The following is a 26253-nucleotide window of genomic DNA, read 5'->3' as shown; positions in this document are numbered from 1 at the left end:
GTTTAGAAAGGAATCAAACACGGCTATATTTTTCTTGGATTTTTTTTTTCTTTCTACTTTTTTTCAAAAGAATTTAGGTTGAAAAAATTTACAACGAAATAATTCAGCTAATTCTAAAAAATGTCTCAATCCCATTCAACGGGGACATAACATCCCTAATTAAAACTTTAGGATAAAATTGATATAAAAGTATAATTTTTTTTTATTTATTTAGATTAGAAATTCAAGGGAGAAAAAAAAAAAAAACACCACCACAAAGGCTTACATTACAGTATTTGGGAGGGAAAAAAGACATATATTTCTTTAATTCCATCTATACCCCCATCCTCCTTTCTCAACAAGGCACCGTGCTGCAATTTTCTTCTATGTAAGCCTTTCATTGACTCCACTTCCGAAGTCCTCAAGCTTCATCGCCCCTTCCCCATCTCTCTCTCTCTCATCCACTTGCCACCTCCGCTTCTCCCCCGCTCTCTTCCTCGCAAATCCGGTACGGTTTCTGGGGTCTTTCTCTCAAAATCTGCTGATCTCTTCCCCCTTCTCTCTCTCTATCTCCACCCCCCCCGTTTTTTTTCCATGGCGGTGGTGATTGGTGTTTATGATCGTCTATGGGGATTTCTGAGTTTTCGTTGCTTCTGTTCTTGAGTTGACCTCGTTGGTAACTTTCTACTTTGTTGGTAAACGAGGGTTTCTCTGGATTACTCTGTGCATTTTCTTAGTACCCTTTTGATCGTTGTTGGATTATTTCGTTATTTATTCTGCAGCTGTTAGTTCGATGTTATTATTTAGAAACGGTGTTTTTCGGTTGCTTTGATTGATTTGTTTCCGAAAGATGAGATGTTTTTGTTTTGCCTCATCTGCTATGGGAACTGTTTTGTAGTGATTTGTCAATCGTTTTGGATGAATACCACTTGATTGAGTGCTTGAACTTTACTCAATATTTGGCTCAACGATGCTACTTTTGTTTGGTGAAGAAAATGTTTTTTAAGGTGAAGTTGCCTAATATATCATCACTGCGTCTAATGCTCTTCAAAACAGGGCTTTCCTAGCATACCGATGTCTTTTGAACTCCAGAGGAAGAATTCATCTAGACCGTTTGATTTTTGTTTCATGAACCGGGGGGGATTCTGGTGCTTGTGGAAGGTATTGTTTCGTCACTGGACTTGACGTTTATTCTTCTTCTCTCTTTTCCCCCCTTCTTTTCCTTGGTGGGGGTATGCGAAGCTATTTGAAAATTGGATTCAACACTTGGGTATATTTCTTCTTTTAGAACATTTTTTGAGAGCTATTCGTTTCAAGTTGATTGAGATAAAAGAAAATTTCCATCCTGCTAGTGGGAAAGTTGTTGATACATAGTACAGTCCCTAAATTTATCATGACGGCAATATCACTAGCTCCCGGGTTTCGGTTTTATCCAACTCACGTTGAGTTGGTAATGTACTATCTAAAGAAGAAAGTGATGCGGCAGAAGTTCCTTAAGGGAGTCATTTCTGAGTTGGACGTATACAAATATGAGCCCTGGGACCTTCCAGGTACTTGCTCATTTTTTTCTGTTATGGCTTGTCATCGTTTACTTATCGATCATATTTGATAGTTGCTAATAATCCCCCACTATATATGCTTCTTACGGAAATTGGAACCCTTGTTTATTTTTCAGATAAAGCTTGTTTGAAAAGTAGAGATCTGAAATGGTACTTCTTTTGTCCTAGAAAAAGAAAGTGTGCAAGTGGGGCTCGAGTGAGTCGTACTACACAATTTGGGTATTGGAAAAGTACTGGAAAGGACAGGCATGTAGCTCACAACAATAAAAACGTCGGGCGTATTAAGACTTTGACATATTTTAGTGGTAAATCATCTAAAGGGGATCCAACTGACTGGGTCATGCACGAGTACAGACTTGAAGAAAAGTATCAGTCAAAAAATGTTTCTCAGGTAATCATTGAAACCATGATTCCATGTCCTTGAAATTTTCTTCTTTCATATGGTAGTTTCAGTCTTCCGGAGTTGATGTTGTGGTTTAAAGTTAAACTTTGAATTTGCAGTACATATGTAATACTTGGTTACTTCTTCTAACCATAATTGTTGCATGGAGTATGGCAAACATTTTTAATAAGTGGTGTAAAACTTCAAGATTAAAGGCCTCATCTTGGCGTTCTCTTTCTAAGCCTTTTGCTAGTTTTTCATCATACGATATCTGTTTCAATTGAAATGCTGTTATTTTTTTCTTTGATTCACTTGTTGAGTTTGTATCTTTTGAGCATTAATCTCCTTTCATTTCTCCGATGAAAAGTTTTGGTTCTTGTTATAAGAAGTTGGTAATTAATCTCCTTCGACTCTATACTCGTATAGTTCCAATCCACCGTCTCCTTTCCCACAATTGAACTTTCGATGACTGACAAATAGAGAAGACTATTTTGCAAAGGAGATTAATGGGATTGATATCTGTGATACCATTGTAATGATGTGTTCATGGCAGGATGCATATGTTCTCTGCGTAATATTTCAGAAGGATGGTCCAGGCCCAAGGAATGGTGCCCAGTATGGAGCACCATTTAAAGTGGAAGATTGGGAAGAGGATGGTGTGGAGGAGATGGGTTCTTTTGAAGTTGATCTTTCCTCCAGCCTGTCGATGCTACCTAGTAAAGAGCCATTAAATTCATTTGCTCCAGACACCTCTATGACACCAAGTAATGTTTTTGGCTGTTCTTCAGCATCCTGTATTTCTGAAAATTTGGCATCTACTTCGAAGGAGATTCCTCAGAACAGATCCGGGGGTATTGCTCCAGTGGAGATACCTCAGAATCTGGATTCTGCTGACGATTTATTTACAGTGGAAGATTTTTTCCCTGAAGATGGAAACTTGAATTTGATGGTTGATGATGGATTTCAGGTGCACTTCACTGCTTTACCTTTTCTATGCTTTGTTGATTTGACTATGATGAATGAATTTTTAAAATTTTCTTCTTGGTATCATTAAGTTTCTTAGTTTTTTGAACGGTTGTCCCTACTACTCTTGAGATTTGATTTTGGCAGTGTTAATAAATTTGCATTCAGATTCTTGGAAATTAAATAAACATGGTTTCGGGAGGTTTAAGAAAAACTGTGGGAGGGAGGGACTGCTGCTCAAACCTATGAACTCATCCAAATTCATTCCACAAACATGAGTTCAACGTCTCAAGCCCACCTAAATTCAAATCCAAGATTTGGCTCAATTCTAAAGAAAAATACTCTCAACTTTGTCATTAATTTGAAAAAAATACATACATTCTATCATTAACGTTTTAAAACTACCATTGGAGAAGAAAATTATGCTATCCTTTTAGACTTAATATAACGCCTCATGTTCCGGGTTCACATCAAGATTTAACACCTGATAACTATGACATTCTCTTGCATCCCTTACAACATAGTAACAGAAAAATATCCACAACAACTAACACAAGCAAAACACGTAGAATTCTACTAATCCAAGTAAGTGTCGATTTTCGTCCAACATTCTAACAATTTCTACTTCAAGAAATAGTTTTGAAACAATGATAAAAGATCAAGAGTAGTAGTACATGTGATAAGGAAAAATCAATTAGATAAACTTATATTTGTAAAGTTGTAATCTAGAGGTAGAATAGAGAGGAATAATTGAAGAGAGAAAAAGAGGGAGATTAAAGAAAAGCAAGGTGAGTTAAGATAATGAAAAGTAAATTATATAATGGGATAGTTTTAAATCTAATTTCAAAATGTTGAATCTTCAAGACGGTCACAGACTTCATTCATCTATTTTATTTCGCTATCCTGGGAATGCTTTGAATAAATCCTTCCATTATCAAGCAAGAAACCTGTTTTTCTATTTCTTTGAAATGGCATCTGGTACATGGTTGTGTGAAACCATTTAATTTTTGCAGCTGGTACATCTTATTGCAGTATTTGAAGCAATAAGATGGCAATCCTATTCGTCTAAGCCTTTTCTCTCCTGAAATTATCCCTTAGGTGTCGTCTCTTTTTGGATGGAATCCCTTTTTGTGTAGTTAGTCATGGGCCTTGGCAGTTCTTTTTGCAATTTATTGATATGATCTTGTGCTTTCATGGTGTGACTTGATTTCAATCTGTTATTGATGAGGTTTACTCTTGAGGGATATCTCCCAACTGTTGAACACATGTTGTGGTTTACAGGCGACTGTTCCTGCTTCAAAACATACAGATCAAAATGATCCAACATATGAAGGTTTAGGAGACCTAGGCGCTCGGTCTCAATTGAATGCTAACATCACTGAAGATGGTAATGCTTATCTTACTGGCAATGGAGCGATTTATAGTCCTGAACAAATGTTTCCAATTTACTACGAAGCAATGTTTAGTTCAGACCAAATGCCATACTTGGAGCTGAATGATCTTAACGCTCCATTGAGTGATACTTACCGAGACACGCAAATGTCTAATGCTGCGTACAATTGTTCTAGCGTTATAGAACAGCCGTGTTTCCATTTTAGTTCCTTCGGAACTGCCAATCAGCATGTTCCTTCATGTCAGTATCCTTCTCTGCATCATTCCAGTGATCAAATATGTCACCCCACTGATCTTGGATACCCTGATGCAAACATGTCTGCTTCCAGCCAGGTACAGAATCGGTGAAACTGTTCAAACCACTCTTTAATTATTGTTTCTTTTTATGAACATCTATCAACACTTAACCTGAATATATGAATGTTTCAGGAAAATATTCATTCCAATTCAAATGGGGGATCCAATGGCTATAAACCTCCCCGACTGGATCATGATGCTAACCTCCCCTGAGGTATTCCATAAAATATTCATCCCAATTCAATGCCATTTGCACTAATGCAATGACAATCTGTTCTGAGAATGAATGTGTAAATGCAACCTAATGTACAACACCATGATGCAGGTTTCTGGATAACTACGAACCTTGTGGCGACGCTGTTACTGTAACTTGATATTTATCCACAGTGAAGAATTTTAGTGCAGGGGTTTACTGTGGCAGTTCGTGAATAAATTTATTGTGTTCTGAGTAGTTTAAGGTATCAAATGAACAGACTGAATTAGTGATTGTGTGGCAGATATTCTTGTTTAAGAAAAGGATGATCAGTCTCTGCTCTACAGGGGTAAGTAAAGGTTTGGTTCTCCCTCTTGAATGGAACTTGCTCTTCTTACTGCATGTTTGTTAAGTGTTTTAGACACACTGCTTCATCTGGGAGTTCTTATGGTATCCTCTGTTTATTACCACCGAACTCGGTTTCGGTTTCGGTTCCGGTTTCGGTTCCGGTTTCATTTGAGTTTCTTTTGATTCTGTTCATTTTAGTCATAATTTTATAATGTGACCATTTTAGACCCTTTTTGTTCATAATTGTTTGACCCGAAACTCAAAAGGAATAAATAAGAAATCAATATCCCCAAATTATTAATATTAATTAAAGCGTGTTCATTTGGGAAGAACCATTATTATTATTTAATTTTTTTTGTTTTTTTTAAAAAGAGACCTTTTGTTCTGGGGGTTTGAATATCCAAACACAAAAATCATTGCTTTTGAGTTTCGGAAAAAAAAGAAAAAAAGAAAATCATTGCTCTTCAGAAAAAAAGAAAAAAAAAAGCATTTTTCTTGGGAATCCGATGAAGACTGAATCAAAATTCGAAATTGTGTTCTAACATCTGGGTCTCCGCCTGTGTTTGTAATCCGCCATTAAACTAACATACCCGAACAAACCTCCAAATTTAGCCATTCCCAAAGCTTTCATGAGAGCTTAACGAGGACAAAAAAGGGCTAAACAAACGTCTACCTTTGGTCATTCATCTTCTTCTTCTGGTTCTTCTCTTTGCATTTCCCATTTGGGTTTTCGCCGCCGATCTCGCTCTTTCCATGGAGGATTCTTCCCGGCGAAAAACCGGTTCGTTTTTGGACCCTCGTTCGCGTCGGAGATCTTGGTGTTGTTCATTTGCTGTGCCGCCTTCCAGTCCCGATAATTTTGTGGTTTCTCGGTTCAAAACCCCTCGCAACAAGTCCGAAAATGTGGTCAAACCTAGCGCTTCTGTTCCCAATTCCCCTCAGAGCTCTAAATCCGGGTTGAGTTTAGTCGGTCGGATTGACCCAAGAAGGATCTTGTCTCCCGGCAGAGTTTCGCCGATCGACTCCGACCAGAATGTTGAAACATTGGCGCAACAAATGGGCACTGAAAACTCCGCAGTCGTCGATTCCCTCGTCCAACCACGAGTCGAGAGCTTTCGTTCCCCGAAGGAAAAGTATCGGGATCCTCCAGCCGGCTTGTCGCGCTCTGGTTCAGTTGTTGAGTGTAATAAGAAGGATATCTTTGATGTGAGGTTGAATTTGAGGGCAAAGAACGGTGGATGCATGGTTTTGGAGGTGAATTCAGAAGCACTGTGTGCTAATTCAGAGGTTTTTTCTGAGCTGATTCTGAAACATAAGAAGGATTCAGCATCAAATGGCAGTCCTTCGCGTTCAAAGCTGTGTAGAATCGAAGTTCCTGAGGTGGAGAATTTGGGGATATTCAGGGAGACCATGGAGCTTATGTTTGAGGATGATATTTCAAAACGCCTCTCGAAGATTGGCGTCTATCGGTCCATCGACATACTTGAGGTTAGAACATTGATCTTGATGGTATTGTTTTTGTTTTCCTTTTTGGTTTATAATTTGATTGCAAATTTGTTATGCATTTGTTTTTCTTATCAGCTGTTTATGTTTAACCCCAAAAGTTGAGACACTGGCAAGAACAACACTGTGTGAAACTGAATACCTTTTTTTCACAGAAAATGTAGTATCTGATTGAGAAAATCCTTAGGTTGAACCATGCTTAACTGTAGAAAGTTGAATGAAATATTTGGAATCGAAGAGCTTGTGTAATTGTGAGATATCGCATCAGTTAGGGATGAGAACGAAACATTCTTTATATGGGTGTGAAAATCTCTTTCTAACAGACGTGTTTTAATAACCTTGAGGGGAAGCCCCGAAGGAAAAGCCCAAAGAAGAGACACGAGTTCTTCGATTTGATAAAGAATAGCTTGTGTAACTGTGAGATCCCATATCGGTTAGGGCGAAAAACGAAACATTCTTTATAAGAGTGTGGAAACCTCACCCTAGTAGACGCATCTAAAAAACCTTGAGGGGAAGCTTGGAAGGGAAAAGCCAAAGAGGACAATATCTATTAGTGATGGACTTGGACAGTTACAAATGATATCAAAGCCAAACACCAGGCGGTGTGCCAACGAGGATACTGGGCTCCAAGGGTGGTGGATTGTGAGATCCCACATAAGTTGGAGATGAGAACGAAACATTCTTTATAAGAGTGTGGAAACCTCTCCCCTAGCATATGCATTTTAAAACCTTAAGGGAAAGCCCGGAAGGGAAAGTCCAAAGAAGACAATATCTGCTAGCGGTGGGATTGGACCGTTGCAGCAACAGACTCTTAATAATTCAGTGAAAAAAAAAGGAGTGTTGCTTAAAAGAAAATAGCTAGAGGTGTGACAAGTCTTCTTAGAACATGGGAAAGTGAAGTGGATGAGGAGGATACAGAGATAAACTTCACAACAACTCGAACTTGTAAGAACTAGCCGACCAAGTTCTAACTATATGTTCTACGAAGCAGCGGAACAAATTTCTTAGAAATGCTTAAGACATACACCCCGTCCAGCATTTGACCCAAAAAGCTATAAAATCTCTAGAAAACAACTTATGCCACCACCTGACGAGCTTACCAGAACCTTCTCCCGAACTTACATTTCCTGAACTGATGCTAACTCTGCCTCTAAAGAACGCTTTACGAAGATCAATTGCAATTCTCTTAATGTAGTAGTGATTATCTAGATCGAGCATGATCGATGTGTTCCATGCACTAACAATGAGTATCTTTTATCACATAGATATCTGCAAGTATCATGTTCACGAAGTGCGTCGCTTCATGTTTAAAGTACTTAGAGGCCGTGCCTTGGACCGAGGAGGAAGAAGAGAAACTAAGGAATCTGTTTATAAAAGTCGAGTTTGACGATGCAACAAGTAGAGATGTCATGGCTAGACTACGCTTGCTCGACTCGGTAACTTCACATCAAAGTATAGCCAGACAGCTCGTTTGGTCTATTTCCACTTGTACTAACTCCATTGCAAGAAATGAACTCAAGTCTTTAGTCAAGGGACTTCTCTGCAAGAGCTCAGTTTATGAGAAAGATCATCTGGGCCTCAGTAAAGAGGACCTTTATGTAGTTTTCCATACTTGTATAGCTTCATTAGTCAGCCTTTTGAAGGGATCCTCGGACACGATCTGCCCCCGAAGATTCGTTAAGAATATAACTGAGAAGCCGTTAATCGAACAAATGTCAATCGAGGTAGATACCATCAACTGGCTGCTTGAAATTTTACTTGATTGGCAAATGGCTGAAGAATCTGTCAATATATGGGCAGATCAGAAAGAACTGATTCGGATGCACGAGATCACTTCACCTATGGTTAGATACGAACTCAGTCGGGTTTCAGCTAACTTATTCATCGCAATAGGGATGAGAAAAATGAACTGTCGTTCCGAATCAAGGTTGGGACTACTACAGTCATGGTTCGGTCCAATGCTACTAGACTTCAGCTGGCTACAGCGCTGCAAAAAAGGACTGGATATGAAACTGCTGGAGGAAGCCATGGGTCAGGCTCTGCTTACTCTGCCTATGAGGCAGCAGCATTTGCTATTCATGGACTGGTGTCGGTTCTTCTCGAAGCACGGTACCGAGTGTCCGAATCTTAGCAAGTCGTTCCAAATATGGTGGCGCCGTTCATTCCTTAGAGGCTCTGAGACCTACTCCATTGAATCCAGGTAGCTCTCCCTGCACCACTTTCTTGAGCTATATAACACCAGTGAAATAGTTGTGTAAACCTGAAAGTTAACAATAGGATTGTTGTAACAGCTTTTAGAGCAAACAGACAACTTTAAAATTTACGAAAGCTTGTACTGATTTCCCACTTGTTTGTCACTCTCTGGGAATTATGTTCTTAAGCACAGTGCTAATGAAATTCTTAGGGTAGATTTTTCATAATACTCATTTTTACCCCTCATATTTCTCGACCAAGCTAAATAGCGCATATCTATGACATGGAAGTTTCTTACTGAGTCGTAAACTTAAACATAGTTCAACTAATTTAGATATATATTCTCGACTAAGCTACGTAGGGCATATCTATGACATGTAAATTTCTTATTGAATCTTCAACTTAAATATAGGTATAGATATATATTCTCGACTAAGCTACGTAGTGCATATCTATGACCTGTTTCTTATTGAGTCGTAAACTTAAATATAGTTCAACTAGTATATATTTATATTCTCGACCAAGCTACGTAGTGCATATCTGTGAACTATAAGTTTCTTATTGAATCTTCAACTTGAACATAATTCAACTGATATAAATATATATTTTCGACTAAGAGATAAAATAACTGAATCTTTCAATTTCTACACGTTATTAGACTAGAAAAAGAAGGGTCTCTCTCTATCTCCCATGTAATCTAGTATAAAAAATTTCAATTCCTCCCGACACCTACTTTAACGATATCAATCGCTTTTTTCATATATTGATATTTGTCAAAATATTCTATTTTTCACGTTAAATGTGTTAGATAATTCTATACTCTAAAAATATTTTATTTTATTATTAATTTTTGGCTGTTTATGAGAGTTGATTTTAATAATAAAGATGATGATACTTGATAGTAATAACAATTATTATTATGAAAATATGAAGGAAAAAAAAAAAGAAAAAAAAAGGGGGAATTTGGAGGTGGCGGCTGCGTGTTCACACCATGTGGTATGAATTTAACCATTTTTGGGCCACAACCTAATCCACCAAAAACCAATAATATTATAACAATAACCCTTTGTGGTGGGACCCACTGAGAGTGACGTCATTGCATATTTAGCAATATTATCATAAATTATTTCAATACATACATACATATATATATATATATATATAATAAAGATTTTTATATTTACAATAATTATAATAATGGTCACATTCAATGATTACACTGATTTCCATTATTTTATTTTTCAGTATATAAGTTAAATGTATATGAGTAGTTTATCCTTTTTTTTATTTGCTTATCTTAGTTATTTTACAATAGTACTTATTCATTTTTATTTTATATTTTAAATTATGTTTAAATTAAGAAAATTTTAAAATATTAGGGATATAAATGAAATTATGTTGATTATTAAAATTTTCTCGAATTTAATATTAATACAAAATTAAGATTTGATAGAATAGTAATTTTATTTTTTATTTTCTATTTTCTAAAATTATATTATTTTTTTATTATGATTTTTACCACTCTTATAGTAATAATTTAAAAATAATCTTGAAAAAAAAACAACAAGATAGTATCCAAATCCAATAATCTAGCAATAAATAAATAAATAAATAAATAAAAAGATTCCATGCATCAATAATTAGTGGAAAAGGCAGTTATAATAGATAACCAAAAATATTATAATTTGTTGCTATATATTATAATTATTAAATATAATGCCCATTGTTTAGGCATGAGATACAAAGTGTTATTTGGGAATTTTAATTTTTAATTATATTCTACCATTATTCAAATAACAAATCTTTAAAAACTAAAAAAAATTAAATAAATTTTCGACTAATTAAGATATATATTATTGACAAAAATATTTTTATTTATCATATTTATAAAAAATTTATTATATTGTAGTTCGGTTTACATTTTATAACTATAACTATCAATCTAGACATGGAAAAAACAATAACCTTACAAATTAGATTAAAATTATATATATTAGATTTTAAAATTATTTACAATAAAAATATCTATAAATTAAGTTTCAATAATAACATTTAACTTAAAAAGTAGGGAATAAATATTTTTACCATGTGGAACCTATATTATATTTTATAAAAGTTATTTTTTATGAATTTAACCATTATTTATTTATTTATTAAGTAAAATGTGGCATTAAAAGGAAGTTTAAAAAAAAAAAAAAAATGCCACGTGGAAGACGAGGTGTTGAAATGGGTCTGACTGGGATCCCGAGAGGTCTCCTCTCCAATTTTGACTCATTCAAACTTTTTTTAATTCTTTTATTCTAACCCACTTTTTTTTAATCTTTTTTTATATCTTTATTTTATTATATTTATTTTTACAAAATAAATAATTGGGATGGCTATAAATTCAAAATCAAATCATGTTAAATTGGAATTTATTCCATAATATATTTTCTTTTCTTTTTTTTTATTATTAATTTATAGAAATCACGTTTATTTATTTATTTTGTAATTATTTTTATTTGACCCTAATAATCTCTATATAAATTATTAATTTTTTTTTTAGAGAAAGTTAAATAATTATAGAGACAATTATAAAACTTATATGTTTTTTTTAATTATAAAAATAGAGAGACCTTTTAAGTTTATATTTATTTTTTTTTATGAACTTTATTTTTTTTTAGAGAATAATAAAATAGATTTAAATGTAAAATATAATCTATAATATTTATGATTTAGGAGATTTCAATATGAATAATATGAATAGTGCTGTTGACATTAACTCATATGTTTACTCTCCCATTTTTGTCAACATTCTTTTTTTTTTTATTTAAAAAAATAACTTTTTCATGTCAAAAAGTCAACTTTTCATGAGTCCTTTTAAAGTTATTTATTGCCTTTTTAAAGATTGCAATCTAAAAGTCTTTTATTATTTACAAAAGTTTTACCCTAAACGTTATTACCCTTTCAATTATTTATAATTGCTATTCTTACATATTAATTATTTGATTTTTTTTTTTGTTATGGTTAAAAAATTATAATTGAAATGACATTTATATATACAAAATGACAACACATTTTGATAATCCCGACATGTTTCTCTAAATTTTTGTTAACCATATAGTATGAGCAACTAGAAGCCTTAAATTTCGATTTTTTTTGTTAACAAAATAAAAAATACTCGAAAAGAAATTTAATGGAAGTTGAAAATTAAAATTAAAATGACTAAAAATTAATTTAAAATTTACAAATTATATTCTAATTTATTAATACCATTCTATAAAATAACAAATAACCACAACAATCTTAAAATATAACATTAAACGAATATTAATTTTTCAATATTTAATTATATGTATGACGTAATATAGTATTATTTAATAATAAGCTTCCAAATTTAAATGATTTTTTAGTTTTTTCGCCTATTTGAATTTTTTTATTATAATTATAGAGATTAAATATCTTATTTTTAATAAATCATAATGTGCTAAAAACAAAATTATTAGGTACTTCTAATACCCCTCCCTAAAATTATATTTTTAAATGTATTAAATTATAAATTTTATCATATTATCTAATTTTAATTTCTACTCAATCCTTAGAGAAAAAAAAGGCAAATTTGGTTGGTGTCTGGTCTGCGTGTGAAAGAAGGGGAAAAGGAAGGAAGAAGAAGGTTCTTAGTGGGCGCCACCAAAAACAGCCAACTGGGTTACACGGAAATCAATTGAAAAGGATACCCTTTTCTTCGTTTACAGATCGCACACGCTTTACCATTGTTTCTCTCACTAGCCCAGTAACCAAAGCAAACCCTGTGTTTCTCTCTCTAAAAAGCCCCCCTATGAAGTTGCCACGTCCTTTCCCCCCACCACTTTATCCAACCACCGTCTGACGTCCTCCTCCCCTCTGATCTCAATTTCTTCTTCGAGTTTTCTTCCTCTCTTTAAACCCTTTTCATATTCTCCTCTTGCTTCTTTGATTTTCCTCGAACCCTCCCTCCCTTTTCAATTCCTCTCTCTGATTCTTTCTGGGGTTTGCTGATTTCCCTCTCTTCTCTACCATGCCGGCTTGGTGGGGAAGAAAATCGAGTAAAAACAAGGACCATCACAATCATCCCACTACCTTTCTCAACTTCTTCAACTCTTCTTCTTCTTCTTCTTCCCCCAAAACTGAACCTAAGAACGCCAGCGACAAACCCAGGAGCTTCGATGAGGTCTCTCCTGGGATTTTCTCTCGCAATTCCCCCAGGTCTAGCAGGGATCTGGGCACTTCTGGTGCCGCCTCTTTTGAGTTTTCCGGTTTTGACTCCGATAGTGGAGATACCAGTGTTCCTCTTCCTCGACCTACTACTTCCGGCCTTGGGATTGATCATGGAGTCGGGAATGGATCTGGGTCTGTTTCGGTTTCAAGTGTTAGCTCCTCTGGCTCTTCCGATGATCATCCATCTGCTCAAGAACACCTTCAATTTGGAGGTCTCAGGTGGGTTTCCAGTTTCGAAGGTTTCTGACTCCGATCGTTGCTTGTTTGTGTTGTTCTGATATTGGGGTTTTGTGAATTTTTTGAGTTTGTGAGTTATCGTGAAACTGAAGGGCTTAATTCCCCTGTTTCTGTAGTCTTCTGCTGAAGAACATGGAGTATACAACCAATTTTGCAATCTTTTTGGCCCTGTTGGGATCTTAATATCTCTTTACCTGCTTTGATTTCTGAAACTGGGCCTTCTGGTTTATTACTGTGTTTTGATATCTTTGTTCTGTTTCTTGTTTAGCTCCGTTGCTTAATGCTGGTATGATATGAACTAGTTTATGTTTTAAACATGTCACGAAAAGCTGGGCTTCAGCTTGTTGTTGTTTCTGAATGAGCTAATACTCCCATGGGTGAGAGATTAGAAGTAATGGCTATCAGCTTTGTCTCTGAAATGCATTTGGAAATTTAGTCCACTGTGTTTGAAATTTGATTCAGAGGATTTGCTGATACAAGACCAGAGAAAAGGCCAAGAAGTCCAGGTCCAGGATCAAGAGGACCCACCAGTCCTACATCGCCTCTCAACCCGCGGTTCTGTGGCATGAGTTTGGAGTCTCCTACAGGCAAGCTAGATGACGGGATGAATCGATGTCACAAGCTGCCGCTACCTCCAAGTTCTCCCACCAGCCCGTCTTCCTTGACCAGCACGAGAGCTATCAATATCGGCGATAACAATGTTGCTACACAACCGAAGTGGAAGAAAGGAAGGCTTCTAGGAAGGGGAACGTTTGGGCACGTTTACCTTGGATTTAACAGGTAATGGTGATTTTGATTAGGATGTTTTCATGTTCTCACAGTAATGGATGCATTGAAACTATATTTTCTATTTTGGGATGCAATTTAAACTCGTTCCTCGGAACGTATAGTGTTCGAATAATGATTGACCAAGATACTCGATCTAGTTTCTTGTGCTACTTGGGAGTTGATCTCCCTGTTAGCATCTCAAAGATGGCACCATATTTGTCTTTATGATTACTTCTGTAACCCATTTTCTTGGATTCATTGCAGTGTAAGTGGCCAAATGTGTGCAATCAAGGAGGTCAGGGTTATAAGCGATGATTCGACGTCGAAGGAATGTCTCAAGCAATTGAACCAGGTAATTCTTATTCTGGCTCGAGTACATTGCGTTTTGAAAGTTTTTATGGGTTTAAAGGCTACCATTTTGATGGTTGGTTGTAATTCTAACCAATCACTCTGTCTAACAGGAGATTACCGTGCTCAGTCAGCTGTCGCATCCAAACATCGTCCAGTACTATGGTAGTGAAATGGTAAGTACAATTGTCGCATCCAAACATCGTCACTGTGAACAAAGCTTCTGACTCATTGTAATTCTAACGTTTATAATCTTACAAATATCAGGGTGATGAGTCCCTCTCGGTCTATTTAGAATACGTCTCTGGTGGCTCAATTCACAAGTTACTTCAGGAATACGGTGCCTTCAAAGAACCTGTCGTAAGAAACTATACCCGAAAGATCCTTTCCGGGCTTGCTTATCTGCACGGGAGAAACACAGTGCATAGGTATTTGGTTGTAAATACTGCTCAGGAATCTTGTTTTCATACTAAAGGGTACTTCCTATTTTACTTTTGAACATTCATGGAATATACTTCTCATGGCAGGGACATAAAAGGGGCAAATATCTTAGTCGATCCGAACGGCCAGGTCAAGTTGGTGGACTTTGGCATGGCTAAACATGTATGTGTATTAACTCTTCCCCCGAACACTTAAAAGTGTCGTTTTTTCCTTATCGTCTTTAACTGATCCACGTTTTTAAATGCTTTGCTTTTTGGTTCGAATCAGATTACGAATTGTACTTCGATGCTCTCCTTCAAAGGTAGTCCTTATTGGATGGCCCCCGAGGTACTTTCTATCACTTTCTTCCACTCCCCCCGCTTTAAACAAAAGGCGAGTGCTAAAGAAGAATAAATGAAAAGGAAGAACGAATCTTTTGTCATCGAGTTTATGAAAACAAATGTTCCTCCACATTCTTCTGTTTTGTATCGAACGCTTTTCTCTTAGTTGTGCACCTGCGCTGTATCCGTCCTTACAGTTGTTTCTCGTCGTGGAATCTCAGGTTGTAATGAATACAAATGGCTACAGTCTTGCTGTAGACATTTGGAGTTTAGGGTGCACTGTTCTTGAAATGGCAACGTCCAAACCGCCTTGGAGCAAATACGAAGGGGTTTGACATCTTCCTTAGATATTGCTCTCAAATTCTTCATTAGCTCCTCATGTTATATTGTCTGGGGCCATACTTATCTTATATCTTTACATTAACAGGTGGCTGCAATTTTCAAAATTGGGAATAGTAAAGACATTCCAGAAATTCCAGACCATCTCTCGAACGATGCTAAAAGTTTCGTGCAATTATGCTTGCAACGGGACCCGGCTGCACGTCCTTCGGCTGCAGAACTACTGGATCACCCTTTTGTTCAAGATGCAGTAACACCAAGAGCGTCCGATGTTAACTTGTCCATGGATGCATTCCTGTTTAGTTTCGATGGAAGCCAGACTCCGGTAAGCCTTTTAAACTTAGAATCACCTGGAAAAAGTTGGCCATGAAGTTGAAACCTTTGCCACTTTATATGCAGCCATTGTTAGATCGGCATCCAAACCGAAAAAGTATAAGCATATGCGATGGAGATTATGCGACGAACCCAACAATCTCTTCGAGAACTTCGAGGAGTCCTAGGTACTAAAACATCATTTCTTCACAATCTCCTCTTTGTCTAATTCTATATACTCACTTCGAGACCAATGCACTCGCTCGCTCTACGTGCAGGGGAAACGCAAGATTGATCACATCCTTGCCTGTCTCTCCTAGTTCAAGTCCATTACGGTCGTATGGCCCCGCACACCAGAGCTGTTATCTTTCACCACCACACACATCTTACATGGGGTTGGGTCAAAGCGGATACAATTTAAACGAATATGCATATAACACAAGACCGAACACATTGTTCACCCTCGATCCATCACGAGAGTCATTACTATTGAAAGTTCGGACTCACGGCGGATCACCAATAAGCCCTCTATGACTGAACTTTTCTTTAAAAACAAGGAAGAAAATCATCTTCCTGACAGCCCCAGGTGTGATTTTATCCATTATGTAACAATTGTGAAAATTTTGCAAGTGGGGTAATGATATGATGTAATTGGTTAGAGATATCTTTTTGGTCCTTGTAAAGTGACGGTGGTCTGTATATGTAATACTCAGTTTAGTAGCTCTGCTATCATCAACTTGGATCAGGCATTCAAAACAGATATCTATTCAGGAGGTTTCTATAGATCAATATATGTGTAAAATATGTAGTTTTAACTACAAATCTTTACAGAAACATGAGGAATAAACCTTTGAGGCATCCTTGATTCAAAGCTGTGATTACAGTCTTTCGTAGTTGAGTTTCTCCGACTGCCAGAAAAGAGAGAAGGCATCATAATATATGCAACAAATGGTTAGCAAAGGAAGTAAATAGGAAAATAAACAGGAAAGAAGATCAAAGAAAAGTCATAGGGAGTAGAGATGTCCACGGGGTAGGATGGGGAATATAATCTCGTTTTCGGCCCCGTTTATCCAACGAGGATAAAATATTCCTCACTCCTTCCTCCATTCCTTGTCTAAACGAGAAATCTCCTCCCCATTCGGGATAGGTCTCTACGATTTTAATGTTTAAATATATAGTCTTGCTTATTCGAAACTTGCTTGGTGACGAGTTAATGAACAAGATATCAAGAACAGCTTTTGAATAAATACCTTTATAAGCATGTCAGTCGGCAGCCATGCTGGTGCAGTTGGGACACCAACCCATGCAATCTGTCCAAGAATTTTGTGTAAGAATGTAACACTACAAATATATAGCAGAAATGAAAGAACTTGACATAAGATGGAAGCCAAAGCATCATATACAAATGGATCCCAAATCAAAGTTACTCACAAGTGCATACTCCCCCGTCTCGAAAATGCGAATATCTAATACCTGAAAAGAAAATCGACTTGTTAGAAGTCCCTCGTATATTTTAGCACGTTCGTGTGTAATCCGTGTAAACTGACCTCGCCACGGTCTTCGTAAATATAATCCAAGCCCTTGTAATAAGGTGGATGCCCAACAGATAGATACTAGTGGTAAAGAAGAAGAAAATATTGTCATCAGTCCAATAATCAATGGGAGAAATGAGAAGACATGTCAAATTCCATTCCTTTTAACATTATGTTCGTGTTTTAAAATTTTATGGTGGTGGCAATATTAAAAAGAGTTGAGCAGACAGTTTCCCATTGCCCCAATCTTAACCATAATAATTGAGCACAAAGGTCAGGTCATCATAGGACTATTGGGTGAGATCTATATCGGAAACGAAATACGTTTTATAAGGGTGTGGAAAAAGCTCTCTAATACACACATTTTAAAGCCGTGAGGTTGATAGCGATATGTAACGAGTTAAAACAGACAATATCTGCTAGCAGAGGAATGTTACAAATGGCATAAGAGCCCGTCATTAGACGGTGTGCCAGCAAGGATGCTGGCCCCCAAGGAGGGTGAATTGTGAGATCCAACATCAAATGGAGATGGGAACGAAGCACTATGCGTTTTATAATTGTGAAGTTGACGTTGATATGTAACGGGCCAAAACAAATAATATCTGATCGTAGTGGGGTTGGACGGTTACAAATGGTATCAGAGCCAAACACTGAGTGGTGTGCCAGCAAGGGCGCTGACCCTCAAGGGGGATGAATTGTGAGATTCCATGTCAGTTGGAGAGAGAAACGAAATACTCTTTATAATTGTGTGGAAATCTTTCTCTAACAGACACGTTTTAAGATCGTGAGTCTGATAGCGATACGTAACAGGCCAAGACTGTTACAAATGGAATAAGAGCCAATCACTTGACGGTGTGCTAACGAGAACGTTAGCCCCCAAGGGAGGTAAATTGTGAGATCTCACATTGGTCAGAGAGTGAAACGAAACATTTAAGGGTGTATAAACCTTTCTCTAAAAGACTCATTTTAAAATTACGAGGCTAACCGCCCTACTAATTACCACTAATTACCACAAAAACGATTCCAGAAAACTACTTACATTAACGCTATTAAGATACTTCTCTTTATCAACTCGCACAATCTGACCCTTCTTCACTACAGAAATCACATAAAAAAAAAAGAAGGAAATCAACAAATCTAAAATGAATCGTCAAGTTCAAGAACGAGGGCAGCAGAATAGCAGAAGAAACTCACTCGAATAGACGGGCTTCTTTAGAACCTTGGGAGAGGCGGCGGGGGAGCTTGAAGTTGAAGGTTCAGCCATGGGGGGCTGCTGGGTTTTGGTCTCCGATGCCTTATTCTCCGGATCAGTGGATTTTAGGGCTCGAATGGGATTAAAACGAAGTGGGTTTCTTCTAAAACTTTGCGGGAACTGAGTGAGGCATGAGAAAGAGTTGTGCGAAAGAGATGCAGAGAAAGCCATGGCGGAAAAAGGATAGAGATTAGTGTGTGAGCTATAGAAATGTCCCTCACTCGATGGGTAGTTCAACAGAGATAACGCTAAAATGATAAACCACATATCCACAGCATAAATTTTTTAACCGAGTTGTTACTACTTCCTCCCTCCCATCAACGTGGGACCCTCCAATTTACCCTCTTCGGAATCTAGAGTTTGTTAGCATTATTTCTTTATGTTTTTCCTTTCGAGCTTCCCACCGGATAGAGGGTGGTTTTCAAACTCTTAAAAAAATGTTTCGTTATACTCCTCAACCGATATGAGATCTCACAAATTATTTTGTAAAAATGTACCTACAAAGAAAAATTCACCATTCACATGAGGTTCTCTTGAAATATGTTTTACTCAAGGATTGAAGTACTTATTGTAGCCTTGGTGTTGAATGTGTTTTTAGCTTGTTGAGCTAGTTGAAGATTCGATCTTGAGACCGTCTTTTAAGTCTTTTGATCGTGAGAGCATTCTTGGTCTAGTCTTGTAAAGTTATAGAAGTATTCTAAGTGTTATGGTTCGAAACGAAGGAAAGCTACTTTATTCATCGGGCTTTCCATGTAGGTAATGTGTGATTGAACTTAGTAGACTCCGCCTCAACCTAGTTGACTCGAGTATTATTAGTTTTGAGCTTAACCCCTCAAGCTTCAAGCCAATTTACCCTTAGATGAGCTTTTTTTATTAGGCTTATTTTATCTTCAATTTTAATTTGAGACACGTGTCAATTGCAACTGTCTCAAATTTAATAATGGAATATTCTTTATGAATTTGAGAAATGTTATGATTTGTGATTGGTCAAAACTCTTATTCAACAAACTCATTTCCAACTTTCAAGATTAACTCGTTATTAGAATTTGAACATCACTCAACTAGTTAAAGACATTATATTTTCGATCAAAAGATTAAACTTTAAATCGCAGAATCGAACGCATAAAACTTCACACAAGTTGAGAATTAGATACAAAGACTTGAAATGGTTTCTTCCCTTCCCTTCACCATTTCCAGAAGACATTGGAACCACACTTGTACTTGTCCTTCCCCTCACACTCCAATTCCAAATCATCAGAGATAAATGGAACTTTCTGCAGCCATCAACAACAGAACAAAGAACTAACTTAGCTACTCAGCAGAAACTCATCACATATTGTCAGCATTTCAAAGGCAATAGTGATTAAAACTAAGCAATGTTCAAACCTTTTGTTTAGCAAGATCTTGGCACCCTGTGAAGTTCTCTGGGAACTTGCATGTTCCAAATTGAACGGTGTATGCCCTTGCAAAGTTTGCCCCACTTGTGGCCAATCTTTTCTTGTCATTCAATTCCTGTTGCAATAATATGCTTAGAAACATCATAGAATTTGCAGCTGAATCCTAATTCAGCCCCTTTACTTTGATCCTTTCCCATTCTATATTAGTGTTCAACTTTAAACTTGAGCGAGCGTTAGAGAGTCTAAGCTCATTGCTAGCCGATATTAATCCAAAAAGAAAAGCTTAAAGAAACAACATCGGTTGATGGACTTGGGCAGGTACAACAACTTTCAACTTTCAGCATAAATCTTGGACTCCCTACTTCTAGTTTAAGATATGACTTCTGTTTCATAAACTATGGAAATCCAGCAACAACAAGAACCATATACATTTTTGTGCAGAGTCAAAGAATCAAGAACCAAAAACATTTTTATCATTTTAGCTAACTCAAAGAATCGAAACAGGGCATTAGATAAAAGCAAATTGAACTCTTATGCATGGTTTGGTCAGCATAATAGGTAGCTACCTTGTTAGCTTTACTCTTCTCAAGGTACTCATCAATGACTCCAGCATTAGCAGAGTTGGAGGCAGCCGCAGCCGCAGCAAAGAGGGTGGCACCAAGGTAAAGAAGCGCAGACCTCCTTCCGTCATTCTTGGCTTCAGGAACCCTAGCCTGTTGAGCCCTAATCGCAGGCAACTTGTAACCCACAACCCCAGGAGATGCAACAGAAGGGGCGGCGTTGATTTTAGAGCTCAGGTCGGCCGATCCCGCGCCTAATATGGCGTAGTTGCAGGCCAGAACACTGGAATTCATGGTCGCCATTGCTTGCTGCGTAGGTCTCTGCAACTACTTAGACAAAATCAAAGTTGGAATTAATGGCGGTCAGTTGTTAATGGGGTAATGAGATTACGAGGGAAACTGATAAAAAAAGAAAAAAAGAAAAAGAAAGGGATCTATGAGATGGAATTGGATAAGGGACTGTGGTAAGAGTGTGGATAAGGTGAGATTTCCTCACTCCCAATTGGCAAACCATGGCTGTGATTAGGGCTTCGGACATGGAAATGTGTGTGGCGAGCTTCAATTCTGGACCCACAGTTCATCTTATAATTCCACTTCCACTTCGGACTGAATTTTATTATTTAAAATCCGCTATACTATAATTCCAATTCCTTTCAATGTATTTCATTTTCAGTAAATATTATTATTCTAATCTTTAAATTTTATTCGATTTGAAACTCTCTTCAGCACTTTAAAATCATGGGGCTGACAATAATAAGTAACAGATAAGAATAGACAATATATTGCTAGCTAGCAATGACCATGAATGGCCACAAATGATATTAGAGCCAGACATCATCGGGCGGTGTGCCTCTTCCTAGTAGATGCATTTTAAAATCATGCGGTTGATGGTGATATATACAGATCAAAACAAGCAATATTTGACCGTAAACTAATACAATTTTCTTTAAAAAAAAAGATTAATTGAACCAAACTTAGGCTATAAGGAAAAATATCAAATAGATTATCCAATCAAATTTTATAGATTCATAGACTTTTCAAATATTAAAGAAACAAATATTTTTAAGTAGTAAAATGTGCACCAAATAAGTTCAAGAAACAAAAGATCATCATTTATACCTTGCCCTTCAAATTCAGCTTCCACTTAGCTTCAATAAAATTGCTTGAATTCAGCAGTCATAATAAGCAAACACGATTATGAACAGTGATGACAGAGTATACATATGATCACTTTATCAGAGCTAAAAAAGAATGAACTTCTACTCATGCTCTACCTACTACCTAAAATGATCATATTAAAATGTTTTTCTATATACATATTCCTGCAATGATCCCTGGTAAATTCTTAAGGACCTGAAAAGGATGAAACATACGTTATGTAAGCAAAATACAGAAGGCCAAGAAGAATTTTGAATGCTTTTAGAATAAATTAATATAACAGCCCAAGTCTACCGCTAACATACATGTCCTCTTTGGTGGAAACCTCTTCCTAGCAAACGCGTTTTAAAAATCTTGAGGGAAGACCTAAAAGAGAAAGCCCAAAGAGGACAATATCTGCTAGCAGTGGGCTTGAGCCATTACAATGAAAGTCTAACCTCAACGACAAGACTCAAGCTATGCTTCTGTGTGGACATATCCGCACCATAACACGTGCTAGTTGTAATCTGTGCTTTTCACTCCATAAGCCACCAGATCTAACATCATCATACGAGTCAGAGTGTCGAAATCAAAGTACTTCAAATCCAGATGGGAATACAACAGCGAACAAGTGAGCAGTTTATCTTATTATTGACAATCTTTTTCTTTTCCGGCTCTTCTTTGGCATGGCCTTTTTGACAATATTGGATTCCAAGGGAAAAGCCACGGTTGATGATGGTTTCCTACAACTGGTTCTTCCCTTTCCAGAGGCCCATTTCAAGGGCAGCTTATTTACCACAGAGCTAATATCATTTGAAGAATTCAATTCAACTAGTTTCTGAATTTCATCAAGGATCTGATGGGTCCAAGCCATTGACACATCCAAGGCAACAGAATCATCCATTGGTAGCTTCCACATATTCATCAGTATTTCCTCAAATGATTGAAAAGACATGGAAGGTTTGTAACTCGGGCGATTTTCACATATCATATTCACCTTGATCACATGTTTGCAAAGATTTCCTTGCAATGACCAAGAACAATCGCAAAATGAGAATTCGGACCCTGGATTCCAAACTATATGTGAAACACTGCTGTCCTTTTGGCTCAGAACTTTGGCAAAAAGGTGATTTTCCTCATCCAAGGAAACTGAAGAATCTAGAATTTGCAGTGCACGGTGCCAAGAAGTAGAAGAAATATACTCCTCCTTGACATTTTGAAATGAATCACTTTCATCGGCGTATCGATCTAGCCAGTAGGTTGAATGCAATTCAGTGGTCAACTTGTGAACCAACCAGTCCACCCTCTGGAAAGCACCAAGATGAGAGTCATCAAACAGTTTTACCTTCAGTTTCATGTGATAGGCTTCAATAGCACCAGATGCCTCTTGGCTTGCAAGTGGAAAAGCTCTCATCGCAGAAAGCCACATCTCTGTAACAGTAGAAAAAGATTAACAAAAAGAAAATTTAGGGCGAAGTCTATATAAGGCTAAACATGTGCAATCCTTTCGATTGTTAAAATATATAGCACACTAGAAAGGTTTGAGAGCAGAGATAGATTGAAATAGAAGAAGTCTAACCAATCTTTGGCACCCAACAACCCTTGAAATATTCCATGAAAGCAGTTTGGTCAATGAAATCACGGATAAAATCTTCCAAGACAACTGAAGTATTGACTCCGTCCCAAATGCTGTGCACTAATTTTCCCAGCCGTTTGAACATTTCCCTCTGAACTTCAATGCTACTGCATTTCCTAACAACATTTTTTAGCCATGATCTACGAATGCGCCAAAGGGAAAAAAGCACAGGACAACAGAATATGTCCCTGAAAAATGAGTCAATGTTAATTATAACTATGTTTAAACTATACAGAGTTGAGGAAGGGAAAAAAACAGAGAGATTGGTCAACCTACGTGATAGGATCAATCTCTGTGGCTGCGTCGTCAATTAAAAACCCACTAACTTTCCATCCGGGCTCTACAGAATGAGCACGATCAAGTAAGGCCTTCATCCATTTGGATACATCTGATTTTGCAAAGCTGCGAGTGATGACCCATGCAACAGGGAGTGCATGCTGTCTAGAATCAAACACAAGAAATGTACACAGGGGGTACTGCACATATAAGGAAGATGAAGCATCTACAATTTTTAGTAAACCAGAAGCGATTGACATTCACAAATTTTTGTAAATCGTAAAGCACGTTCAATCACCTTAAGCCTCTTAATGCCAAATGTTGAATCAGCAGCAATGAGACTACGATGGCCAAACCGAATCATCTGTTGCAATTGCCATTCTGTTTGAATCCCAAGAATGAAAGGATTTTCTTCTGAAGTATCCTGATAAATAAATATGGATTTTTTATTGCGCTCAACCCACATGCGAATGCTAGCTTGATCATCCAGATCGAGCTCATGGGTAGACCGTTTGATGATCATCCCAAGTTTGTGAACATACTGGGAAGCAAGACTGTTTGCTTTTGCATTTGAACCACAGTATCGCTGAAGACACTCAAGATGTTTCTCAACAATGTTTGCCTCAGGAATTCCCAGATAAATCATTGACATTGTTTGTTGTTGGATCTCATTACAAATATATGGGATCCTATTGGCATTAGGGCCAATGGCCTCTCTGTCGAGTGGCCCATGGCAAACAAAGCCAGACTTGTTCACATGACGCCTCTCATTATATATTATAAGTGCCAGAGATGGACGAGCGTACAACCGCTTTACAACAAAATGGCAGGTGCAACCTCGCATTGATTGAGGTCTAGCAGCACGATTTCGCGTGTTAAGCCTATATCTTCTACTAGGTAAAATACATCCACCTTCCCCATAATTTTCAGGACCAAATGAGCACCAATATCTTCATACATGCATAAAAGGACCAGGGTGTCAATGAAAGAAATTAAGGAATTTATAGACAGATACAATGAGGGAGACCTATGCAAGGGTCACTTTGTAAGAACATCGCTTTTGTTTTTTTTTTTCAATGACAAACTCAATCTAGATTTTTCTAAATGAAAAAATAAAATTCTTAATTTGCTGAACTTTTTTTAGAAGGATAAATAAGAAATGTAAAAATTGCTATGAAACTTACTGTCGATATTCCAAATATTCATCATCCTTGAACTCTTTCAAGCTTCCCATCGATCGTTTCTTTCCCTTCTCAATATGAAACCGGGTCGGGCACTCTATATTAGTACATTCACCAACTATAAATGCATCTACTCGGACATAAGGAATCAAAGCTACTTCATCATGATGTTCAACAGTGCCAAACTTGGTCCAAGTCAAATCAGCTGAATAGAACTCCTCCTCAGGCGGATCTTGTACCTGAAGATCAAGTATTGATTCAACGATAGCCATCGAAATGTAGCTGCCGAACTCCAATTCCTAGCAATCTGCAAAGCTCTGTGCATGGAAGAATGTTACTCCAGAATTGTATAATCATAAGCAGTCACGAAAGCTAAGATAATTCACAATTGTACATACTACATTGCATATGGGCACCTTTCTTGTTGGAGAAAGTAGACAACAATAAGCATTTTTTCCAGTCAGTTCTATTAAGATATGATTTAAGAACTAATAGAGTATGCTTTCTTCTTCCCGCTTAAACATTATTCTTATTTTCACCAAAGGCGTCCTGGGTCATTTCGATGAAATTTAACCCCAACCCTCTTGGAAATTCCAACCATTATTTCCACATGGGCAATACCACTTCATAAACTGTTTTTACAAGAAAACCAACCCCTTAGAACAATTAATCACAGACTTTCAAGTTTTAATCAAACTTCATCACCCCATGTCTAATAAAGCCAAGACATGAACTACAGTAAATACACCCGTCGGTCCTATTGGAGAAACAAGAAAAACAGATAAAGACCAAAATTCGCAGCAATTTATCTCGTACGAGTCCTTACAGAGCATCAGGCGAAAACCAAATTCGATTAGCTAGAAACGCGAATTCTGAACGCAACAACCAATCTCCGAAGTAACAAATTCCTGGCAGGTCTAGTTGCTGGTCAGTCAGTTCTGGGTTTTAAGAACATGCTTCTGCACATATGGGTCAAAACTCGAGCTTGATTGTTCCTTCTTGGAAATGAATGCCAAGCAGTCAGTGACGGTGGAGCAAGAAAAGAGTCTGACCAGCGATGGTTTTGTGAATCCCCGAAGACGCAGGCATTAATGAAGAGTCGAAACAGAGGAGAACGAACGAAGAAAATGTTTGCACGATCTTCCTCGTTAGCCTGCACCGAGAGATCGAAAAAAAAACATAAAGATTAAGAGAAGAATCGGTCTGAGCCCTAAGCCCAATGGGCTTATTATTCGCTTGGCCCATTTAAATCGACATGAATAAAGCCCAAAACAAAGTGGCCCATGAGTCGCCCCATTCGTGACTGTTCTTTGTGCCATAAGTCCTCTTATTTTATTATTTTATTAAATTTATTTATTTTAGTGGAGGTGAGATTCAAATTTTCTTTTTGGTAATATTTTTATCGTGTTACTAGACCCATCCATACATCTATTTATTTATTCACTTACCAAATAAATAATTAAATATTTTTT

The 26253-nt window shown here is 37.0% G+C and overlaps 6 protein-coding genes across 11 annotated transcripts in view; 3 read left to right on the top strand and 3 right to left on the bottom strand.

Moving 5' to 3' along the window:
* Window positions 1-316: 316 nt before the first annotated feature.
* On the top strand, window positions 317-5235 carry LOC111478846 (NAC domain-containing protein 82-like). Of its 3 annotated transcripts, none has more exons than XM_023123342.1 (7): window positions 317-487; window positions 1036-1529; window positions 1655-1929; window positions 2474-2887; window positions 4165-4608; window positions 4705-4786; window positions 4898-5235. In XM_023123342.1, exons 2-6 carry the CDS (start codon window positions 1373-1375, stop codon window positions 4783-4785), a joined length of 1371 nt encoding a protein of 456 aa, XP_022979110.1. In that variant the 5' UTR covers window positions 317-487; window positions 1036-1372; the 3' UTR covers window position 4786; window positions 4898-5235. The 3 variants fall into 3 exon arrangements, with proteins under 3 accessions (XP_022979110.1, XP_022979111.1, XP_022979112.1); XM_023123343.1 differs by having other exon boundaries at window positions 317-655; XM_023123344.1 differs by having other exon boundaries at window positions 317-674.
* On the top strand, window positions 5046-9038 carry LOC111478845 (BTB/POZ domain-containing protein At2g13690-like). Its single transcript, XM_023123341.1, has 3 exons — window positions 5046-5114; window positions 5582-6601; window positions 7882-9038. The coding sequence occupies exons 2-3, from the start codon at window positions 5867-5869 to the stop codon at window positions 8818-8820; spliced, it is 1674 nt and encodes a 557-aa protein (XP_022979109.1). The 5' UTR covers window positions 5046-5114; window positions 5582-5866; the 3' UTR covers window positions 8821-9038.
* A 3513-nt stretch (window positions 9039-12551) lies between these two features.
* Window positions 12552-16612, top strand: LOC111478095 (mitogen-activated protein kinase kinase kinase 3-like). Its single transcript, XM_023122194.1, has 11 exons — window positions 12552-13264; window positions 13745-14062; window positions 14315-14402; window positions 14512-14574; window positions 14666-14826; window positions 14926-15001; window positions 15107-15166; window positions 15381-15488; window positions 15587-15823; window positions 15898-15998; window positions 16089-16612. The coding sequence occupies exons 1-11, from the start codon at window positions 12846-12848 to the stop codon at window positions 16342-16344; spliced, it is 1887 nt and encodes a 628-aa protein (XP_022977962.1). The 5' UTR covers window positions 12552-12845; the 3' UTR covers window positions 16345-16612.
* Window positions 16529-26253, bottom strand: part of LOC111478100 (NAD(P)H-quinone oxidoreductase subunit O, chloroplastic) — a 30038-nt gene continuing 20313 nt past the window's right edge. The window contains exons 2-8 of one of the 2 annotated variants that reach the window (XM_023122199.1): window positions 22241-22245; window positions 18537-18703; window positions 18382-18437; window positions 17358-17423; window positions 17242-17283; window positions 17061-17120; window positions 16529-16718 (exon numbers count right to left, since the gene is read on the bottom strand). In XM_023122199.1, the coding sequence (XP_022977967.1) occupies window positions 16689-16718; window positions 17061-17120; window positions 17242-17283; window positions 17358-17423; window positions 18382-18437; window positions 18537-18703; window positions 22241-22245 (426 nt within the window). In that variant the 3' untranslated portion in view covers window positions 16529-16688. Of the gene's footprint in view, window positions 16719-17060; window positions 17121-17241; window positions 17284-17357; window positions 17424-18381; window positions 18438-18536; window positions 18846-22240; window positions 22246-26253 lie in introns of those variants that run through there. The other variant, XM_023122198.1, reaches the window with a different exon arrangement.
* On the bottom strand, window positions 19607-21027 carry LOC111478101 (photosystem I reaction center subunit N, chloroplastic-like). Its single transcript, XM_023122200.1, has 3 exons — window positions 20558-21027; window positions 19981-20106; window positions 19607-19868 (listed from the first exon to the last, which is right to left on the bottom strand). Exons 1-3 carry the CDS (start codon window positions 20852-20854, stop codon window positions 19779-19781), a joined length of 513 nt encoding a protein of 170 aa, XP_022977968.1. The 5' UTR covers window positions 20855-21027; the 3' UTR covers window positions 19607-19778.
* LOC111478094 lies at window positions 21645-25941 on the bottom strand. Of its 3 annotated transcripts, none has more exons than XR_002717400.1 (7): window positions 25608-25941; window positions 24785-25098; window positions 23899-24550; window positions 23601-23800; window positions 23268-23512; window positions 22147-23119; window positions 21645-21904 (listed from the first exon to the last, which is right to left on the bottom strand). XR_002717400.1 is itself a non-coding variant. In XM_023122193.1 (6 exons), exons 2-6 carry the CDS (start codon window positions 25051-25053, stop codon window positions 22329-22331), a joined length of 2157 nt encoding a protein of 718 aa, XP_022977961.1. In that variant the 5' UTR covers window positions 25054-25098; window positions 25608-25941; the 3' UTR covers window positions 21645-22328. The 3 variants fall into 3 exon arrangements, 1 of the variants encoding a protein (XP_022977961.1); XR_002717401.1 differs by having other exon boundaries at window positions 24785-25088; window positions 25608-25928; XM_023122193.1 differs by having other exon boundaries at window positions 21645-23119.

Source organism: Cucurbita maxima, unplaced genomic scaffold (genome assembly GCF_002738345.1).
Source record: "Cucurbita maxima cultivar Rimu unplaced genomic scaffold, Cmax_1.0 Cma_Scf00004, whole genome shotgun sequence".
Lineage (NCBI taxonomy): Eukaryota > Viridiplantae > Streptophyta > Magnoliopsida > Cucurbitales > Cucurbitaceae > Cucurbita > Cucurbita maxima.
Note: the sequence above shows the minus strand (reverse complement) of the source record. Positions and strands in the feature narration are given on the sequence as shown.

What these genes read in the sequence shown, in the direction of transcription:
- LOC111478846 (XM_023123342.1), top strand. Translation starts at nt 1,373, where the DNA reads ATGACGGCAATATCACTAGCTCCCGGGTTTCGGTTTTATCCAACTCAC. An exon ending in TGAGCCCTGGGACCTTCCAG is followed by an intron (nt 1,530 to 1,654) that starts GTACTTGCTCAT and finishes TTTATTTTTCAG; the next exon opens with ATAAAGCTTGTTTGAAAAGT. An exon ending in TGGTTGATGATGGATTTCAG is followed by an intron (nt 2,888 to 4,164) that starts GTGCACTTCACT and finishes TGTGGTTTACAG; the next exon opens with GCGACTGTTCCTGCTTCAAA.
- LOC111478094 (XM_023122193.1), bottom strand. Translation starts at nt 25,053, where the DNA reads ATGGCTATCGTTGAATCAATACTTGATCTTCAGGTACAAGATCCGCCT. An exon ending in TTGGCATTAAGAGGCTTAAG is followed by an intron (nt 23,801 to 23,898) that starts GTGATTGAACGT and finishes TTATATGTGCAG; the next exon opens with TACCCCCTGTGTACATTTCT. An exon ending in TTGTTGGGTGCCAAAGATTG is followed by an intron (nt 23,120 to 23,267) that starts GTTAGACTTCTT and finishes CTACTGTTACAG; the next exon opens with AGATGTGGCTTTCTGCGATG.
- LOC111478845 (XM_023123341.1), top strand. Translation starts at nt 5,867, where the DNA reads ATGGAGGATTCTTCCCGGCGAAAAACCGGTTCGTTTTTGGACCCTCGT. An exon ending in GGTCCATCGACATACTTGAG is followed by an intron (nt 6,602 to 7,881) that starts GTTAGAACATTG and finishes TTTATCACATAG; the next exon opens with ATATCTGCAAGTATCATGTT.
- LOC111478095 (XM_023122194.1), top strand. Translation starts at nt 12,846, where the DNA reads ATGCCGGCTTGGTGGGGAAGAAAATCGAGTAAAAACAAGGACCATCAC. An exon ending in GTTTACCTTGGATTTAACAG is followed by an intron (nt 14,063 to 14,314) that starts GTAATGGTGATT and finishes GATTCATTGCAG; the next exon opens with TGTAAGTGGCCAAATGTGTG. An exon ending in CTTGGAGCAAATACGAAGGG is followed by an intron (nt 15,489 to 15,586) that starts GTTTGACATCTT and finishes TTACATTAACAG; the next exon opens with GTGGCTGCAATTTTCAAAAT.
- LOC111478101 (XM_023122200.1), bottom strand. Translation starts at nt 20,854, where the DNA reads ATGGCGACCATGAATTCCAGTGTTCTGGCCTGCAACTACGCCATATTA. An exon ending in AGAAGAGTAAAGCTAACAAG is followed by an intron (nt 20,107 to 20,557) that starts GTAGCTACCTAT and finishes TTATTGCAACAG; the next exon opens with GAATTGAATGACAAGAAAAG. An exon ending in AAGATCTTGCTAAACAAAAG is followed by an intron (nt 19,869 to 19,980) that starts GTTTGAACATTG and finishes TGATGGCTGCAG; the next exon opens with AAAGTTCCATTTATCTCTGA.